Source organism: Vombatus ursinus, unplaced genomic scaffold (genome assembly GCF_900497805.2).
Source record: "Vombatus ursinus unplaced genomic scaffold, bare-nosed wombat genome assembly UNPS02014781.1, whole genome shotgun sequence".
Classification (NCBI taxonomy): domain Eukaryota; kingdom Metazoa; phylum Chordata; class Mammalia; order Diprotodontia; family Vombatidae; genus Vombatus; species Vombatus ursinus.
This window is the reverse complement of record NW_020954559.1, coordinates 13,306,318-13,328,402: the sequence shown is the minus strand read 5'-3', so window position 1 is coordinate 13,328,402 and position 22,085 is coordinate 13,306,318. Positions and strand designations below refer to the sequence as shown.

The 22,085-nt window shown below is 41.6% G+C and overlaps 1 protein-coding gene across 8 annotated transcripts in view; it reads right to left on the bottom strand.

Moving 5' to 3' along the window:
• Positions 1–19,290, bottom strand: part of LOC114046189 (probable phospholipid-transporting ATPase IH) — a 222,872-nt gene extending 203,582 nt beyond the window's left edge. For all 8 annotated transcript variants that reach the window (XR_003569472.1, XM_027866424.1, XM_027866425.1 and 5 more), the window contains exon 1: positions 19,089–19,290. Coding sequence is in view for 7 of the 8 variants with exons in the window: in XM_027866424.1 (XP_027722225.1) it covers positions 19,089–19,139 (51 nt within the window). In the remaining variant the exon portion in view is untranslated. The remainder of the gene's footprint in view (positions 1–19,088) is intronic.
• Positions 19,291–22,085: the final 2,795 nt, after the last annotated feature.

Sequence of the window (22,085 nt, the reverse complement as noted above, 5' to 3'; positions counted from 1 at the left end):
TTCAGTTTCTAAACTGCATCACAAGGATCCATGGGCTGTGCTGAATACCAACTGAATGACATCACTTCAGTTGGACAAACTTTGTCAGAAGGCAATGGGCAAGAAGGACCATATTTATTTACAGAACTTCGTCGTTACCACTATCCCCCCACACCTCCCAATTAAGGGGAATAGTATTTTAATCCACCCAGTGTACCTGCAAGATTGGCAATGTCAGTGAGGATAGCTAAGAGAAACATAAAATCCATGTAATTCCATTGTAGAACTCAAGTTAAATTTCCAGCCATATGTAACATCACTTGCAAATACCTCCAAAGATAATACTATTTCCTTTAATGTAGGGATGGGCCAATAAGAATAAGAAATAATAAATCAAATCAAAGAAGTAAATAAGTTTTTAAGAAGCAAATAACATTTACTAAAAGAATTGGATCAGGAGGTAGGCCACCTAGCAATACAGAATCAAAGTTGACAACACTTTATGAACCAGTAATAGTCTTGTCAATCTTCAATTACTATAATGTATCAATCATAGTATCCATCTCCACGAAGGTAAAAAGTGGTGAATAAGGGGTCAAAAAGACCTGACTTCAAGTCTGGTCTCAGGTACTTACTATCTGTGTGACTCTGGACAAGTTACTGCACCTTTGTCTGCCTCAGTTTCCTCAACTGTAAAATGGAGACAATAATAGCACCTGCCTGTTGTGAGGATCTAATGAGGGAATACTTATTCTTAGTACAATGCCTGGCACCTAGTAGGTACTATATAAATGCTTATTCCTTTCCCCCTTCCCCTTCCCCCTACTGGTTCACTCACCACTGACATGGTTCAATCCAGTGACATACATGGAAACATCTATACTGTCAAAACTCCTAGCTCTCTGTTCATGGATTATCACACAAAAACAGGAAAAGGTCATGCTATATCTTGTTTCCAGCAGCTTAAAAAAGCACATACACATAATATGTTTAACGCTAACTAAACCACAAAGGCACTACTTATACATAGTGATTTTAAAAAGGCTCAAATGGTTTCTAATGTTATAATACTTATCAATGGTATATATATCTATCTCATCTTTACAGTAAAGACTCTGATGTGGACAAACCAAACCACTGATCTCATCAAATGCAGACTCTGTAATCAAGGTATATCTGAAGAGTTTGCTGTACCTTCATAGCCTTCTAGATTTACAGTTGGAAGGGAGGTTAGAGGTCATTTGGCCCAACCTACGCACTTTACAAGCGAGGGTTCTGAGGCCCAGAGAAGTGAAGTCATTTGTCCAAGGTCATACAGGCATTAAGTCCCAGTGCCAAGGCCTGATCCTGGCATTCCAGATTGAATGCTAAGAGGGCCCCAAATCACCTCCTTTCAGGAAAGAGGGTTTCATAAATGCTTTTTAATGATGGAAACAGCTTTTCCTGGATGACGTCCTTCCCCTTCAATTTCACAACTGCTTTCTCTCAATAGTCCAACTAGTTCTTTAATGTTTCTTATAAAAGGAACCCTCCCTCCACAAAATCCTACTCCCATACCTCATCATGACCTTAGGCTCTCAAAGGCTAAACTAGTGTAGTATAAGCTCTGGCAAATCTTGTCTGGCTGGAAAGGCTCCAAGCGCAGGCCCAGCAGGCCTATAGCTCAAGGAAGTCAAAAACAGAACACAAAGAGCTCATTCATATTACACCAAAATAGTCAAAGCAGCATTCTATAGTAGCAAAAAAAAAAAAACTGGAAAAAACAAAGGGGAAGCCCAGCAATTGGGGAATAGTGGAAAAAATTGTTCCTTGGGAATTTAATGCAATAGTACTTCATTGTAAGACATGACTAAAAATAATCATATAATAATAACATAGCGAGCATTTATATAGCACCTACGGCGTCCCAGGCACTGTGCTAAGTGTTGTACCACCTAGCTGCCAAATGTTGTTATATATTACTAGGTAGCGTAGTGCATAGAGTGCCAGACCTAGAGACAGGAAGACTCATCTTCTTGAATTAAAATCTGGCCTCTGACACTTACGAGCTGTATGACTCTGGGCAACTCACTTAACCCTGTTTGCCTCAGTTTCCTCATCTGTAAAATGAACTGGAGAAGGAAATGGCAAACTACCCCAGTATCTCTGCAAAGAAAATCCCAAATGGAGTCACAAAGAGCTGGACATGACTGATATTGTTCTTACTATATTAATGATATTACTATTTTCATATTACTGGACCATTTGGCTGCCCAATATTATTATTAGTATGCTGATAATATTATTAAAGTGCATTTGTGCAGCACTTTAAGGTTTTTATAGTGATTTATAAACATTATTTCATTTTTATCCTCACAAAAACCCTGAGAGATAGTTGCTATTATCATCCTCTCTATATTACAAATGAGGAAACTGAGCAAAACAGAGGTTAAGTGATTTGTCCAGGGTCCTCCACCTAGGGATGTGTCAGAGCCTAAATTTGAACTCAGGTCTTCATGACCTCCGGGTCTAGTGCTCTATATCCCCCACACCTATCTCCAACATGAGGAATTAAGACTTGTACGAACTAAGGCAGAGTGAAGCAAGTCAAATCAGAAGAACGATATGCCCAAAGAGTACAACAACGGAAATGAAAACACACTTTCCTCCTCTCAGAAGAGACTTGACCCCTGGGGGTGAGTTAGTTTGGCTTACCTGTTGTTTGTTACAAGGGAAGCTTCAATGTGTGTGCTGGGAGAGGAGGGAAAGAGTATAACAAGGATGGCGTATATCCAGACATGACGTTGACTCAGAAACAAAAGGTGTCAACAGAATAAAACAACACTACAGAAGGGGGCCGGCGGCAGAGCACGTGGGTCTGTCATCCACACACCAGGCTAAGGGTGGAGAGAGAGGTTCATCACAGCAAGCCTGGTCTCAAAGGGATGATGGTTCTGGTTCCTGGAGCTCATCATTAGCATCTCCTGAAGGATGGAAGGAGTGGGAGTGGGATGTAGAGAGAGCTATGAAATCAAAGATCTTTTCAAGAACTAGGACTACCAAAGCAACAAATGACTGATTCAAACTCAGGTATCCGGCAACCTCACCTATTGAGAACACAATGAAGAACCAGAAAGTACATAAGACAGACCTCCCCCCACTGAGTAACGGAAATAACTGTCACAAAGGCCAGGCACCAGAGCTCATCAGGCCTCCTGGCCCTTAACATGCACACAAGGCTAGCAAACTTGGTTATCAGATTTGTAAAACCCAGAGATGATTAGTAATATCCAATTAGAAAAGGGAAGAAAACAACAGGAGACATACAAACTTCAAAACATATCAGCATGAATCATTCATTGTAGAGGCAAACCCGCCCTACACAGTTAACAAGCCCATAAGAACATCAGAACAGAGAATAACTGATTGGATTCTCAGTCATCTCCTCCCAAATTTTCAACCTTTCCATCTACTTATTCCTTCCCTGTTGCCTTCAAACATGCCCAAGTTTCCTTAGTCTTAAAAAAATAAAAGGAAAAAAAAGAAAACTCATTAGACCTTACCATCTCCTCAAACCAATATCTCATACTTCTCTTTCTCTGACATACTCCCAGAAAAAGCTTTCGGCCTTCACTCCCTCTCATCACTCACTTCTTAATCCTTTGTAATCTGGCTTTTTATATCAGAACTCAACTGAAACTGCCTTCTCCAAAGTTACCAATGATTTCTTAACTGCCAAAGCTAATGGCCTTTTCTCAGGTCCCAATTCTTCTTCATCTATCTGCTGCATTTGATACAGTCAATCACCGTCTCCTCCTGGACACTATCGCCTCTTTCAGTTTTTTTGGACACTATTCCCACTTACCAACAGAGTGAAGCAGGTCTGTGTGCTTTTCAGCAATGTTGTCAGATGCCCTCAACAAGGATAAAATATGCATCAAGGTCAGCTGCTGCACTGATGGCAAGTTATTTAACTTGAAAAGGATACAAGCCAAAACTGAAGTGTAGGAAGAGTTGGTGAATGACTTTGTTCATAGAAGATTGTGCACTCAATATACCCTCTGAAGCTGAGATAAGACAAAGTATAGATCGATTTTCTGCTGCTTATGCTAATTTTGGCCTAACACCACCAAGAAAATAGAAGTTCTCCACCAGGGAGGACCACACCATCCATACATGGAACCATCGATTATAGCATATGGAGAAATTTGAATGCTGTGGATAAGTTCGCTTACATTGGCAGTATATTGTCCAGGGATGTACACATAGATGATGAGGATGGCATACACACTGCCAGAGCTAGCTCAGTGTATGGGAGGCTCTGAAGGAAACTGTGGAAGAGAAGAGGTATTAGGCTGCCTACGAAACTGAAGGTCTACTGAGCCATGGTGCTGATTGTTGTACGCTCATTGGTGTATGCCTGTGAAACCTAGACAGCATACCAGTGCCATGCCAGAAAACTGAATTGCTCCCATATGAATTGTCTTAAGAAAATTCTTAAGATCATCTGGCAAGATAAAGTACCAGACATGGAGGTCCCTTCTCGAGCTGAACGGCCAAGCATTCAAACTCTACTGAGTCTACAGAGCACAACTCCGATGTACTGGCAAAGTTGTTTGAATGCCAGATGTGTTGGCCTAAAAGGCTATTTATGGAGAACTCACATAAGGCAAGCGCTCACACTGAGGCCAGAAGAACCCATACAAGCACACCATCAAGGTCTCTCTGAAGAACTCTGAAATTTATTGTGAGACAAGGGAGATAACAATCAACTACCACCATCCTTCCAGTCTCCCAGCATCATAATGTTGGCAGTATTCTACACTTTTCACTTTCCCTTCACCTATACATCCAACTAGTTTACTTAAATCTTGTCATTTCTATCTTTAAAACACCTCTTGCATTACAACACCTTCTCTCCACTCAAAGACTACCACCTAACCTCAAGCCCTTTTCACCTCTTAATTAGATTACTGCAACAGTCTCCTGATTGGTCTCCCTAATTGGTCTCTCACCACCCCCTCCATCCTACCCACAGATATCAAAGTAATATTCCTTAAGGGCAGATCTTATCAAATTACTCCCCTATTCAACCAACTCTACTGGCCTTCTCTTGCCTCTAAAATAAAATAGAAATTGTCCATGTAGCTTTTAAAGCCCTACACAACCTACCAAATTACAAGAAATTTATAATTTATGCCACCTATTGTACATATATACTAGCATTTTTATGTGGACACTTACTATCTTTTTTAGTCTAGATGTATATTTAGTTCCCTCAACCTACACTTCTCCCACCCAAGATGAAAATCTTTTTTTCCATACAATCACACACATCCTTTTCTTAAACCCTTCCTTCTGGACCCTTCTTATCCTGCTCTTCTTGCTGCCTTAGGAAAATCTTGCTTCAGGGAATCTTAAAACTTTAAAGGACATATTACACTGTGAGCTCCTTGACAGCAGGGACTTGCCTTTCTTTGTACCTACAGTGCCTGATACACAGTAGGCAACCAATAAATGTTTACTGACTGACTGGCTAAAGTCCTGTAGCCCACACCATACCTGAAGCATTTATCCCTTATGTATCTTTGACTTCTTGTCACCAGGTCCAATCCAAACTCCAAATCCTATTAATTCTTCTTCTGCAATATCTGTCCCATTCATCTTTACCTTTCCACTGCCACAATTCAAGCCCAGGCTGTTATCATCTCACACCTGGCCAATTACAATTGTACCCTATCTATTCACCCTGAATCTAATCTGGCAAAGATTCTCATAAGATATCTAGCCAACCCATACTCCAAGCATGAATTCCCTTTACAAGCTCTCCGACCAGAGGTCATTCAACCTTGGTTTAAACACCTATAGGGACAAGAAATTCACTATATTATAAGGACATCCATTCCACTTATGGACAGTTGTAACTATAAGGAAAAACTTTCTAACATTAAGCCAAAAATATGACTTCCCTACAGACTCTACCCATTGGTTATAGCTCTGCTTAATAAGGTCATGAAGAACACATCTATCTAATGCCTTTTTCATATCACAGCCCATGAGAGCAATAATAAAGTATCCTCTTCTCTTCCTTAGGCTAAACATTCCCAGTGCCTCCAAACAACCCTGCACGATTTCTATTCCTCTCTCCATTACCGTCACTATCTGAACACAGGCTTGGGTTATGGATGTCTTTCCTAAAATACAGCACACAGAAATGGCCATGATACTCTCGATATGGTCTAAATAGGGCAGAGTAAAACAGGCTGATTTCAGCAATGCAGATATCTAATAGTGTTAGATACCTGCCTAGGAGCACCAGGACATTAAGGGATTTAGCAATGATCATAGGACTGGTACACATCAGAGTTATGAATTGAGCCAAGGTCTCCTTGACTCCAAGTCAGTCTTTTTAACCACTAAGCCACACTGCCTCTCATTCTGGACACTATAATCATGCTATCACCGAAGAATACATGAACACTTTTGAGGGTCACAAAATACTGTTTTTCGGTATACAGCCTTCAATCCAAGCTATTTTCACCATGTCTCTCCCCCATCCTTTAATTGTGTAGTAAATTTTAAAACCCAAATACTCTGTATCTTACTAAATGTCATTTATAAAAACATATTTATACTGTCCTCACCCATCAAGATCTTTCTGGATGCCAATATTGTCATTCAATATGTTATCACTCCCAGAAAGGCACATTTGTAAATTTGACAACCACATCAATAACTTAATCTAGATAACTGATAAAAAAAAAGTATTCAACAAAACAGAAACAAGGAAAGTACAGAGCCTTGTGATGCCCCACCACACAGCCCCCTCTAGTTTACATCAATTCATTAATGACATTATCTCTTTGGAGTCAGGCAGATGATCAGTTTGGAAACCAGCTTACTGAATCTTTTCTACAAGAATATGTTGCAAGACAGCATCAAATATATTCCTAAAATCCAATATATTTCTAGCATTTTGCTATTCTACCAAGTTAGCCGCCCTTTCAAAATAAGAATTAGGTTAGTCTGCCATGACTTATTCTTAATGCACCTATGCTAGGTTTCAGTGATCTTGATGGTTTCCCTAAGTGATCATAAACCATCCTTTTATGTTGCTGTATGTGTGACAGAAAGAGAAGAAGAGAGGGTAAAGGGAAGAGAGGATAGAGAGGTGGAAGAGGCTGAGGGACTGAGCCTATGATTTCTTCAGTGTGAGAAGCTCCTAGTGAGGAACTCGCTCTAGCAAAGCAGACTGACACCTTCTCAGTAATTTAATGGACTTAGAAAGTTGCCTGAGGTACCAAGAATTGCCAGGGGTTGGCTGGTTGAGTCATTCTGTCTCTCTTTGTTGAACCATAAAAAGAAATACTCCTCAATTTTCCATATAGAAAATTCCAAACAGAGTTTGAATCCAACCACAGACTTTTTTTTAAAAAAACTAGTCCAAAGGAACATAAATAAAATGAGTTTGAAAAGTTCCCAAAGCGATTTTTTTTAAAGTTAAATAAGTATTAAATCTTTCTGCAGGGTAAACATTCTGAGACAATTCATAAATAATATTATCTTGTTCTTTTAAAATTTTGCCAGAAAACAATGTCACGTTCAAAATCTCCTATTTTGAAGAATCTACCCTTTTTTTAAAAAAAATATTTTCTCTCATAATTCCATTTGGAAGCCAAAACCTATCCAAAATATGTCAGGATATTTCTAGGGATAGAATAGGAATAGACTGTTTATTCCTGAAATAAATGCAAAATAACAGCCTACACTGTTATCACTTAAGACTTTTCTTAGATTTCAGAGACTCTGGTTTTCAGAAAGCTTTCAAATCCTGATGCAGGTCATTTGCAGAATAAAAAGAACCAGAGCTCTGTCATGTCAACACAAAATAAGTAAGATACTCACAAAGAGATATGAAACTCTAGCTTCTGAGAAGTTATGTATACTCTAAATGAAAAGGCTTCTCTGAAATGTTGTGATCAATGTTCATTTCATTTCTGATCCCTGTGTATCATGGGATTTGGATGTGGAAAGGACCTTAGAGATCAGCCCAAGTTGGATGAAGAAAGTAGAACCAAAGAATTAATTGACTTGCCTAAAATTACAGTGGTAGACCAGAGTCAATATTTGAATCCAAGTTATATGACTCCAAATTCAAGAGTCTTTCCATGACACCATGTACCATCCAGAAAACTGCTGCAGGTTCCAAGGGAAATAAATGGTAAATGATTTCTATGTTAAAAATCAAATCAAATCAAATCATCTATAATAAAACCTCCATTGGGGGAAAGCAATGTGACCTACCAGAAATGGCAAAGCTTTGGCCTTAGACAACCAAAACACATAGATTCTAATCTCTATTTGCCTCTTACTGGTTGTGTGTAGTTGGGAGGTGACAATTTCTCCAGGCTCCAGTTTCCTGATCTATAAATTGAATACCTTGGACTATGTGAGTTCTGAGTCCTGATTAATCAAATACTCTAATTAATAGAAAATTAGAACATAAATATCATGCTCTGGTCACCAATTTTCAAAGAATTCAAATCAGCTAAAACTAAACACAGAAACTATACAGAATTAAAATGCTGCCCAAGAAACAATGTATTTTAGTAGAAAAGTTCTGAATTTGGAGTCAGGAAACCTGGTTCTAATGCTAGCTCAATTACTAAATTGCTGTATGACCTTGCAAACAAATTGCTTAACTTCTCTGGGCCTCACTTTCCACATCTGTAAATTGAAGGGACTAGACTAGATAATCTCAAAAAAACCTTCTTACCCTAAGAAACAATACTATATCAAGATCAATACAGAGATAGATGTGTGTGTATATGTAGATATGTGTAGATATGCCACATATCATGTATATGAATAGTCACAGACCACATATTCAGTATAATCATATAGACAGATATAATGTATGTAACGAGTAAAAGGAAAACCATTAAGTTTTGTAATGAAATTAGATATAAAAACTACTAGCCTAATCTCTAAAGCCATTAATGTAATCAAATTTTTTTTTTCTTTATATTCTTCTACTCCTCTAAATTAATTCTGCCTTTTCTCACTCTCCACCATTCAAGCTAAATTAAAAAATACTTATTCAATTTTTGGTTTTCAGTTGTTTAAATATGTACTATCTTAATAGTACAGTACTATTTTATTTTATTTTTTCCTACTAAAAATGTATAGTATTTCAATAACATTTAAATGGGCTAAGATGATTTTCATGGGTTAGCCTAGGAACTTTGCCACCATTTATAATGTAGTTTCCATGGGAAAATGTGCTCTTGATTTCCAAAAAAGCTGCTCATAAATGAACTTTTGGAACACCACCCATTTCTAAGTTAAGGACTTCCTGTATCATCTGGTAGTCACGCTTTTTTTGGCAGGGCTTGAACTGTAGGTTTATGTAGTTGTGAACCAAGCACACTGTTCACCTCTCTAGCAATGCGATTAACTGTAGAATTACAGAACTGTAGAATATGCCAAACAATATATCTCTTTCTGGATTATGGAATCCACCCCAAGGTATGATGTAAACACCGCCTAAGAGCATTAGATCCTAACAGACATAAAACTGCTCCAACCACATGAACAAGTTCAATATATATATCCTTTAAAGGTTAAATCGTACACCAACACACATTGTTTATAAACACCGCATATAAACACACATTGTTTTTAAACACTGCATATAAACACTGCATAAAAACTCCCCAGAAACAGGAAGATGCTTATTTCACCTCCCGATAAACTTCCGAAGTCAATGTTTTAACAAATGCTTCCTAAATGTTGCCCTATGGAAACCTAAGACTTTGTGTCATAGGTCAATATCCACATTTCAGTCCTGGATTCTCTATCCTTTCCGCCCTGATTATTCTGAATACTATAATAAAGTTGTCCAACCTATAACATGACCCTACAGTATAGACTGCAAAAATGGAATCAGAAGGAGGCTACATCCCTAATATATGAAACAGAAATGCAGTTCCAAAATTATAATCTAATATGAATTTTTTTTCATTAAAAAGTCAATCGATTAATTCAATAAAACAGATGATGTTTTTAAAATAATGACCTCACAGATCAACAATGATCTCATAAACTACTAGCCTATTTTCTATCCAGAAAAGGAAAACAAAAGTAGACACTGATGAATTTAAATTGTTGAGCTTTTGAAAAGGTTTAAAAGCACTCTAATGTAACAGGGCTGGAAGTTCTCTAGGGACCAGAGATGTTTATAGATTTCCTTTGTAGCAGAACAATTTATCAAACAACACGCATTGCTAAAACAAATATTCGTATTGTCAGCAAGGAAACCTTCAGCTTTCCCAGGTTCCCGATCACTGATGGCTAGAAAAGCTAGAAAGCAAAGGAAATAAAAAAGAAGTAAAGAAAGCATTTTTAATATGCTACAAAATGAAGGAAAATTCACTAATACACAATTACTGGCTTTACTAACATCATCAATAATCAAGTTTCCATTCTGCACAACTGTTACTAATACTCTGGACCAAACAGCTGCTTATAACAAAATGATTAGTGATTGAAATTTCCCCCTTCATAATTCTCCGCAGCTAGAGATGAAGTCTAAGACTTGGAGATGGGAAGACTTGAGTTCAAATCCTGCCTTATGACACTGGGCAAGTCACTTAACCTCTCTCAGTCTCAGTTTCTTCATCTGTAAAACGGGGACAAGAGCACCTACCTCGCCAAGTTGTCATGAGAATCAAATATAAAGCACTTTGCAAATATTAAGGCACTGTGTAAATGCTAGTTTTTATTATTATTGCTGCATATTTCCTCCATTAAATTCCTCTTCCAATGAACTATCTTGGAGCAGCAGGGACCCGAGAATCTCAAAGGCTCTCTCTAAAATCTAAAAGAGGCTTATCACTAGGCAAGCAAATTTAAGGACCGTAACAATTCTCGATGACCTTCTTCTTGGTTATAGAGGGACAACAATATATCAATAATATATCAACCAAAGAAATCACAGATGCTCAAATCATTGAAGTACATGAGTGTCTACAATCAGAATTTCATAATTCCACTTATGGCAATAGCATGGACAGACTTAAAGTGTGTACTGGGACAGAGGACAAGTCTGCTCTACAGTGAGATGGGTTGCATAAATGTTTGTGGATAATGGTCCCGAAATCTGATTTTCTATTAGCTTGGCCCCCATCCAGCTCATTATGAAAAAGCATCATCTTATTCTTCGCCCTAATAACTCTAACTCCTAGCACAGTGCCTGGTATGTAGTGGGTGCTTAATAAATACTTACTGATTGATAGGCCATCTGGTACTAAACCATAAAGACAAAAAACACATGTTAAAATGCTCTGATCCTTAGGCAGGCAGACAAGAGCAAGGACATTCACCAGAAGCAAACTATGCAGGTACTTTGGGACCCTATTGGTGCTTACATTTGAAAAGAGGCTGGGATTAAGAGTAAACAGGGGGCTGGAGATGTTGTGAAAGAGAGAAGGGAGGTGGGGAGAGGGGAAAAGGGGGGGGGGGGGGGGGGGGGGACAGGGAGGGGGGGAGGGGGAGAGAGAGGGGGGGAGGGGGAGAGAGAGAGATTGATTTTGGTGCTTACAACTTTTGAAAGCAGGGATTAAGGGAGGAATGGGGTGTGTAGGTGATTATGGGTTCTCACTCTTTTGCAGTGTAGACTTGCTCCAATGGCTGAGCAAAAGTACCTCATGTTTTAGAAACACTTTAAAGATGGCAAAATGCTTTCTCCACAACAACTCTATAAAGTAATAGCACATTTACTTATTCCTATTTTTCATAGTAAGAAACTGCGTAGTCTTCAGGGGATGATACAATTCCCCCAAGTTACACAGCTAATCCGTTTCAGAACTGAGACTTGAACTCAATTCTCCCTTCTCCAATGCATAGTCTTTACATCATGTGCAGATCAAGGCAGAGAGCTGGTTGCACTGTGGCTCAGTCATCCTCATTTCCTACTTTTGGCTCCTGGTATTTCCAGTCTTGATTCACTGGTAGGTCTCAGGGGGCTGGACTTGAGACTCAGTACTTAGAACTTCAAAGTGCACCTGAGTGCCAGGGCTAATGGCAGGCAGGGTCATTACACCAAGATTTGTGAACCACACCCCTCCCCCCTTACCCCTCTCCAAGGAGACTTTCCTATTCACATGCTTTCTAGTGATGTCCACTATGACTCCATCGTAAATAAGCTCATTCTGCCCTAAGAAGCAGTCACGAGTCAAGTCAAGAGACTATTTAACTATCTAGAGGTGTTTTCAGAGAAATGCAAATAACTGGTAGGGTGGGGGAGGGGGAGGCTGATAAAAATTTTAATGTGGCAGTCATTGCTTCTCCTGATCTCTGTGTCTAAAAAGTTGGAGGTCTTTCTCCTCTTTGCTCAGTTAAGAGGCATTCATACTTCAAACCCACCACCCCACATAGCTAGTGCTGGTTTTTCCTCCTGATTTATCTTTTTTCTGACCTCACCCATTTACTCTAAATCCTCTGGCCCTGTTTTCCAGCCCTGTAGGTCCCCTCTAGCTATCATCAACGGGTGTAACCCTTCAGGAGTAGGGGGTCTGACATCCCTGATGCTACCAATGGGACAGATACGCCAATGTGGTTGGAGCAGCAAAGAGTCTTGAGGGAGACAAGAGGGTAGCATGTGTTAGGCAGGTTAAACTACCACCCGTGACTGACTGCTCTGGGAATATCACTTCCTCTCACCCCAAAACAATCAGTCCTTCTTCCAATCTGCCCCTAAAGCCATCAAGTGAAACAGCCCTTGTGAGAATGGGCCTTCCATCTCTGCCACCACCATCACTAACTGCTGACCAAATATCAGCAACAATCAGGTAAGGCCAAGAGCGCCATAAATAGCAGAGCTTGCTAGACCATCAATTCTGCTTCTAGCCCAGTCCCTATAGCTCCAGGAGAGCAATCCTTTCAGAGATAAGTCCAGATGGCCCCTAATACCTTAACAGTCAAAACTGAAGAAAGTTTTTACCCCAAAGCCCTTGGGCATTGTTGAATGGTTTAACATCAGAAACAGATACATTTTTTTTTTAATCAATGGAAATGAAACCAAAAAAGATGCATTCCTTGCATCCTAAGAACCATGGGGCCTTTCCATCTGACTTGCAGCTAAAACTCCATGTGCTGTCTCTCCCATTGGAATGTGAACTCCTTAACAGCACAGGCTTTTCTACTATCGGTATCTTTGCACATAGTGAATATTTAATGAATGCTTTTTTTTTTTCATTCATTGATCCACCTGCCTTTTTCTAAATTAGACTCAGGTCATCCTAACTCCACTAATCTAGGCACTTGTGTCCTGCACTAACTGATCTGATATCTGCTCATTTTCTCCAGTCTCTGACCAGTTAGTGTCCCTCAATAGCCAACAATGACTGAATAGAACAGGTAGGCATGATATAACCCAGCTCGTAGTTTAAAAAAAAAACCCACAAACTGCTTATCCCTGGATTAACTACCTGATTCTATAGCCTCTTTCTCTCCCACAAGGTCTATGAAAGGGAGGTAGCACAGACTCCCTAGCTCCTTCACACAAATGCTATGAGAATAGCATGAATATACAAAAATGATTCTATGTAGGCCGGCATACTTTTATGGGCACACACAGAATGTACTACTTTTAGATACAAGAGCCCATGTACACATAGATTTGTTCATCCACAATCTTATTAATAAATTTTCTTTTAAAAAAAGATCTAAAGTATAACATATATGATTAACACTAGTGTCTCTCATTTATAATAACCATCTGGATAACCAAGAAGAAAAAAACGATAGCAGTGTTTCCCAAAAACATTATTTTGGTAAATATTTAAGCTGGAAGGGACCTAAGAGACCATTAAGTCCAATAGCCTCGATTTACAGATGAGCAAACGGATGGCAAAGAAGTGTTAAGTGACTTATCCAGGGTCACCTAGGTAGTATCTAAGGCAGAATTTGAATTCAGGTCTTTCTAACTCTGAGCCACTACATCACTCAGCTGCATCTTTCTAGATCCATCATACATTAAGAGGTTAGTAATTATTTTTTACTCTATGTTGCTATGTCTGACAGCTTAAAGACTAGTAGTAAACTAAAGTTTAATTCATTTGATTTTCCAAAAACCAGAAATACCAAGAGTAAACCCAAATCAATTTTTCCATTATGTTGGCATATTCTGAGTAGGCATTATTATTAGCAAGTTGCATCATAGCACCAAAGATCACTTGACTGCAAGAAATGACGTAAAAACACCATCAATGAATGACCTGCAAAGGAAGTGGGCTTCTCAGGTCAAAGGAATGAAAGCTAAAAGACAGACACATCCTGCACTGGGACTTCTTGGCCAAAAAAATTTGCCACCCTACAGTCAACCTGGTGGTCAGCATTTAGCTACATGAAAAGACAGCTGGGTGTCACAGAAGTCATCTGGATTAGCCCTGTAAGATTTCTGGAACACCCTGAATCACTGGGAACATATTGAAAGTCATTCTACTTTGGTTCAACCTGCCAGGCCCCTGTACTATGAAAAAGGATAAAAAGGGATGAAGGGTTTTAAAATATAAGTATGCCACTTAGAGTAGGAGTTCTTCATGTTTTTTTGCATAATAGATTCCCACCCTCTGACAGTCTGGTTAAATCTACGAACTCTTTTCTTTCAGAAGGTCTTTAAATGAATTAAATAAGGTATGTGATTACAAGAAAAATCATGTTGAAATACAATTATCAAAATATTTTTTTAAAATGTCACAGACTCTAGATTAGGAATCCCTGCCCTAGAGAGAACAATGAAGTTAAATATAAGCAAATAATTCAACTTAATCTATTTAGATACGTAATAACTATAGGAAAATAGTTAACCTGACAATTTTTGAAACAAGACACATTAGCATAATATAGTAAAAGTAATAAATAAATGCTCTAAAATGTTTTTATACATAAAACCAGAATGGAAGCCACAGGAAAAAGATAAGACTCTATGACTCTACGGATGTTCTTTGGACCCTGTTATCTCCTGTACTATAAGTGTCTGGTCAAAAAGCTTAGTTTCATAAAATTTAATACTACATGGAAAGTAATGCTTGTAACTAATGAAAATCACATAAAAATTCACCTGCAGGCTAAGGTGGAAAGCATAAAACAAAACAAAACAAACAAACAAAAACAACTGTAGTCCTGATGAGAGTAAAGCAGAGAAAGATAAGAGAAATACAAGAAGACAATAGGTATCTTCATTTAAAAAAAATGAGGAAATAAGTTAGGAAAGCTAAGAGATACTGAATAAGTAGTGTGGGGGCTATGAGGCAACATAGGATGATCAAGAGGTGGGGAAAATCATCTACTTTGGATCCAACAGGTAGGCAGGCATGAATTATTTCACACAAACCAAATCTCGATTTAATAATAAAACATTAGTGGGGCAAGTAGGTGGCACAGTGGATAGAGCACTGGCCCTGGAGTAAGGAGGACCTGAGTTCAAATCTGGCCTCAGACACATAGCACTTACTAGCTGTGTGACCCTGGGCAAGTCACTTAACCCCATTGTTTAGCATAAATAAATAGATAGATAGATAGATAAGTGAATGAATGAATAAATAAATAAAATATTAGCGTTAGAAGACTCCTTGAAGATCCTCTAGCCCAGGGCGCCTTAAACTTTTTCCACTAGTGACCCCTTCAGCGCTTCTTAAATTTCAGGTCATGACCGCCGGGGTACTATACCTTCATTTTAGGGAAGTTAATTTACTTGCCCAAAACAAAACCAGTAGCACTTCCAGGGCTGGCATTTCTGATCTCTTTCAGTCTACTAACTGCCATATAGATATCCAATTACTTATTATGCATTTAATTAGTGTATATGACAAATGAGTGTTATATATCCAATGGATACGTAGCAACAGGTGTCACAAATCATATTTACTGCTTAAAAAAAAACAATTTCTGTCGCTAAATGACTTCCAGATTTGTAATACCTCAGACTTAAAATACCTCAGAATTAAAAATAAGAGCAAAGGAGGATCGTGAAAGTAATAAGACTGAAACATATAATAAAAAAAGAACTCAGAAGAACTGGAGTAAAGGACTTTATCAGAGAAACATGATCAAAAAGGAGATGAAAAGTGTGAGGGCTAACAGATAGATAGATCCACAGCTCCAATATCCTCTTTCCTAGAGGAGAAATTGAGCAAGGCCTCCAACATACCAGGGAGACTCCCAGAATAAATTTATGGGAAGACCCAGAAAAGAGCTGCATAGGACTGGCAGGTATAGACTCCCCCAAATGGATGACATCACATTTGAGTATCTGAGGTAAACACAGCCCCTACCACTCCTCCTGCCTCCACTAATCATTAGCATACAGAATCTTAGATTTAGAAGAGACAACAAGATATCTAGTCTAACCTTTACCCATGTAACAATGCCTGTCTACAGCTTCTTTCTAGTGCCTGTTCAGCCTCTCTAATCCAACACTTCCAGTGATGGGGACCTCATTACTTCACTACCACCCAATCAATACACAAGTACAGCTTGTTCCATTTGAGGGCACTTGTCATTTTTAGAAAGTTGTTCCCTATGTTGCGCTGAAATCTTCTTCCCTGTAACTCCCACTCACTAATTCTACTTCTACCTCTGAGGGCCACATCTCATTTCTCATTTGACAACCCAATTAATTTATGTATTTAAAGCAATATTCATTAAATTATACACAATTAAATTCAGAGAAGAAATATCAAGGATTACACCAAAAAGAAAAGATGATGGAGACAGTCTTGTGCATGATGATTTTAAAACCTATCACACATAGCAATAATTATTGAGCAAGTCACTAAACCTCTCTGGGACTTACTTTCCTCATCTGTAAAATAAAAAGATCAGACTTTGACCTCTAGGGTCCCTTCCAACTCTAAATATTCAAAGACTACTGCCATGTTCCCATATGTACTCCCTCCCCACCGAAGTCTCCTCTCTTCCTTATCTGATGTAATGGATGTGATGTAATGCTGGGCTAGGAGTCAGGAAGCCCCCACTTCTATAACTTACTAGTTGCACGATCAAGGACAAGTCACAACTTCGGTGTTTCAATTTCTTCATCTGTAGGATACAAACCTTAAAGCTATTATAGTGTATAATTATCATTATTATTACCATTGTCACTATTACTATTATTGTGGTTTCTAGTTTCTCTACCATCCTGGCTACCTATTCCTGGAAATACTTCAGTTTGTCAACATTCCTCCCAAATGTCAGGCTCAGAGTGGGACAGGACGCTCTAAATGTTACATGACCATCGAAGAGTACAGTGAGATTACCACCTTCTTAGAGTAACAAGAGTCATCCTTCAAAATGATTTGTCCGTTATTTTTGTACAACTGGAACTTTTAAAGCAGGCATCTGGAACTGCCAGTAACTTCCTGCATGACCTCTAAAGAATTATTTCCCTATCTCTGGGCCTCATTTTCCTCACCTGCCAAATGTGAGTCTGGAACCAGATGATCTCAAAGACCCCTTCCATTTCTATCACCCCATGATTCTTTAGCTCTAAGTTATTGACATTCCTATTACCTTCTTTTTTTAATAGAATTCAGTGAAGATACAAGTAATTCTACTCTGAAAGGAATTATTACCTTCTTTTTTTAATAGAATTCAATGAAGATACAAGTAATTCTACTCTGAAAGGAATTCACAAAATAAACAAATTAGCTGACAGGCCCTAATTTCTACTTTCCCAGAATTAAAGGTAAAAGCTATCTTCAATCAATATCTGCACCTTTTAAAAGAGGTACATCTTACTTTCAGAAAACAAAAACAAAAAATTAAAACACTCTCTTTTTACCTAGTTTTTTCTTCATATTTCTCTGACTTCAGTGTATGTCATGAGACTTAAAGACACATGATGGATCATGTACATACAGTAGGAAGGAGGAGGACTGTCCTCAGGATTTGTTGGTTCATTCTCCTTTTGCTGAGCTATAATACTGTAGCTCAAATTAGTTACTACAAGCACCAAAAAATTTTGCATCTTCCTACGGGTTTGAAGTAATGCAAAGCCATTATTTTTTAAAAGTGAGCTAAAGGCATCCTCTCCTCATCTCATCCACTTGTTCACTATAGAAATAGACTTGCAAGTCTTCTCCCGCTGGTGGCATTCCAAAGGAACCTGAGAACCCACCGGGCCTCTTATCTGATCGGTTCACTTTCAGACAGAAACTGGCTCTTCTGAATCAGAAAAGAAACATTGTTTGTTAGTTTCTCTGAAATCACTACACCTTTGTTATATTTTAACACTTTCACCACCCTGCAAGTCCCAGATTTCCAGACAGAAAACAAAGCCTTTTAGCAGAACCTAAAACCCCTTCTCCAAACTGTTCCTTCCACCCTAATCCCAGTTTAATTAGGTTCATTATGGGAGGGGGGGCATGCATTATACAGGTGGGGGATGCACCTGCAAAGAGTTCATACCCATACCCCGAATTCACTTCTCCCGCTGAAAAGATATTTAGGGGTTTCTTTCTTTTCTTTTTTTTTTTTAATCATAAGAACTACTAGTTGCAGTGGGGAAACCAAGAGGTGGCCGACGTGATGCAGCTGTTTGCAGAGAGCACAGAAAGGCAAAGGAGAAGTCGCAGGAAAGGGACCAAATTATTAAGTGAAGAACCCCTGGCCAAGATGAACCAGATGAATGGAAAGAACCCCGGGCCAAGATTAAATAGACTGGGGTGGAGGAAGAATCTTTTCCCAATCACGGGGCCCTCCCCTCCCCAACAACCTACTTCATCCCGAGTCCGGGGGTAAAGTGCCCGGCAAAGATGCCAGCCTCCAGTCACATGATTACCCAATCCCCCGTTCGAAACAATCGGGTCTTGGGCCGGGCCCTAGGATGAGGAAGGGAGGGTGAAAAACATCCAGAGATTAGCCCGGTTCCCTCCAACCGAGGATGAAGACTCGGCCACAGCACTTTCCCCTTTGCAAAGAAAAGGGTTCAGTCCCTGCAAAGGTAGGGTCTCGGGCTCAGGGATGCAAAAGGTGTCTCACTCTGCTCACTAAGCCCCGAACTTTTATTCGCTCCTTCTTTTTCCCCAACCCGCCTGAGGGGCTCCCCGCCGGGGCCGTGCACTCACGTATCGGTTGATGAGAGTCCGGATGAAGCTGCAGTCTATGGTTCCTGCCATGGTACCTGCCGGATAAAGCCCCCGCGCCGGCGCAGCTCCTAGCTCCCCTCGGCGAGCTTGAGCTCGGGGCCGCCTTATCTCTTCCGACTCCCACTTGGCACGGCCATGGACTTGCTTCTACATCGGTCTCGTGGCCACCCTAGTCTCCGGGGCTGCGAGGAGGCGAGCGCACGCACGCACCCGGCCCGGGGCCGCCGAGGCTGCCGCTGCGCCGTTGTCAGGCTCCACTGGGCTCTGCTCGGCTCCCTCGCCGCCCGCCTGCTTCTTTCGCTCTTCTCTCGGGTCTCCCGCCTCAATCACGCCCGCAGCAGCTCAGGCTGCCAGCCGCGGGGCGCATGGGGCACTCGCGGGGCGGCACCTCCCGGCTCATGCCCTCCTCCCCGGCCCTGTCCCAAGCCTTGGGGAGAGCTCAGCCACCTGGCTGCTCCCGGGGCACTGCACGGAGTGGGGAAGCCCGGGAGAAGGAAGGGTTCTAGTGGGGTTGGGGGGAGGTGGGTTTGCTGTTGGTGGTTAGCTCGTTCGCTTTCTCTTGCCACCCCCTCACCCTCCCAGGGCTGAAATCGGCTTTTCTCTTGGGAGGGCTGCAGAGAGGGGTCTCCTCCTCCCGCCTCAGGCGGCCCGGGTCTGTTCTCGACTCTCTTCCCTCCCGAGCTCGCGGTGGCTATTGGTTCTGTGCCTTCAGCCCAGCCCGGGCTCTCCGCTCACCTCCCCCTCCAAAAGCTCGGGCTCTTTGATCCTTCCCAGGCAATTCTGGCGGCGAACGTCACGACCCGCGTGTGAGCATGCGCCCCAAAGCCACACGCCTCCTCTAGCTCCCCCTGCCCCCCCAAACACATAGACAGACACACACACACACACACACACACACACACACACACACACACACACACACACACACACACACACACACACCGAGACTACCCAGGCGCGCGCGCGCGCGCGTTCACAGTCAATCTGGTCTCCCCTTTTCCTCCTGGGTTCCTCCTCCTCCTCCTCTTTAGAGGAGGCTCTTTATTTCTTAGTCCTTCCACCACTACCCCAGAAGCAGAAATTCCCAGTAGTTTTGCCCAATGCCTCCTCCGCTCCCCATAGCCTCTTCTATGAAACTGGAGAGTTTCCGCTTTGGAAAGGAGGCAGAGTGGACGAGCAGGAGAGAAGCGGAGGGCTGCGAGCCCGCGCGCAACCCTGGGCCCTGCGAGGACACAGAGGAGGAACAGGCGCAGAGCCTTAACTAGGGAAGGCAACAGGCCCAAGTGAGCTTGGAGAGCCTGGCCAACCCAGGAGAACTAGGCAGCCTCTGTTCTTCTCCCCCGCCCTCTCCCTATCTCCCTATTGCTTTTACTAGAAACCTGGGGCATGAGTGAGAAGGATGGGGTTGGAAAGGAGAAAGCTGAGAGAGGTTTTTAGTTTGTTTGGAAGTTCTTATACACACTGCACTTTGTGAGCGTGTTAGTTTACAAATAGAGGTGGTCCTGAGTGTACACACCCTCCCATGAGCGGCTTCGTATAAAGTACCGCGACTGTTTCTGGGTGAAAGCTTACGGGAGCATCTGAGCTCGCCCACGAGTAGAACGAAAGACGCAGGCTTCCCTTGTAACTGTGGCGTCTGTCGTTCCTTCTCGTTGTGAACAACCACAGAACCGGGGCACTTTTATTCCCTATCCTCCTCCCCTAAGGGAAATGAGGTTGAATCGAGGGAGAAAGAGGGAAAGCGGGCCACCTAAGGTCAAGTAGCCTGTGGCTGAAAACAGCGGTGCCAGGGGATGGAGAAGGAATCAATCCCCAGGTGCGCAGGCATAGGACGTTGCTGGTGCTGATGCTGTTGCAGGGGTTCTATCGTCTCTTCATATGCCCCCACCCCCCAGCTACCTCCCAGCACAGCGCTCTCCCCAGTTGCCCCACTGTCTGTGATTCTAAGGCGACTTCAGAGCCTAAGCGTAGCGGGCAGCGGGAGCAATGGAACTCGCTAAGGCTGCTGAGATCCGGGAAACAGCAAAGGGGGCGCGTTGCCTAGAATCCCAGCCTGGTGGTTCGGTTTCTGGGTTGCTCCTGCAGTCCTTAGGCTAAGGGGGCTGGAGGGGAGGGACAAAGCTGCCGCAGCTAACAGGAACCTGGGAGAAGAGAGACGCTAACAGCCCTGGGTTTTTCTGCTCCCTGTTCCTCCGTAAGGGGGATTGTTTGGTCTAGGAGGGCTATGCAGTGGTAAACACCATGGGTAAGGAAATTCCGCTCTTCGGAGTATTTGGAGAAACATCGAGGCCAAACACCAGTCCCTCCCACTTCACAGATGGGCAAACAGCAGTTCTGTTCGTAAAGTGACTCGAACAAAGTCATATGGCTAATTAACAGTAGTCTACGAACGAGAAGCCAGATTTCTTGACCCAGAACTAGCCTGTGGCTGATTTGTATCCCGGAGACCCAAACTGATTACCTGGAATCCCGTACTTAGCCCTCATCACCAGGCCTCTGGAAAGACTTTCCATTACGCTCTCAGGGGAGGGGAAGCGGGTGGGGGGGAGGGGACAGGAACGAGGGGGGGGCGGTTAAGAAAGGAGGAGAGCTTAAGAATAAGGCCTTTACCAGACTTCAACCCCTTCCCTCAATACCTAAGCTAATCCCTCCCACCCCACGTCCCCCCAATTAGGTGGACACTCACTCAGCATATAAATCAGCCCTCCAACCCAAGAGGCAAGCCTTTAGATGGCGAAGACCCAAGTAGTAGACAAAAAACCCATCCTTATGGTTCTGGAAACGTAGGTCCCTAGGAATGCAGGGCAGTGTGAGTTTGGGAGGAGAAGAGAGGAAAGGCGGGAAGACTTCCCTGGATTTTATGTTCTTTTCAGCTCCTGGCGTGTACAATTTATAAAGAGAAAAAGAAAAAGTCTGCTATATGAGGAAGCACTGACTGGGAAATCATGCTACCTGAACCCTGTTCCCAGCTGTGCC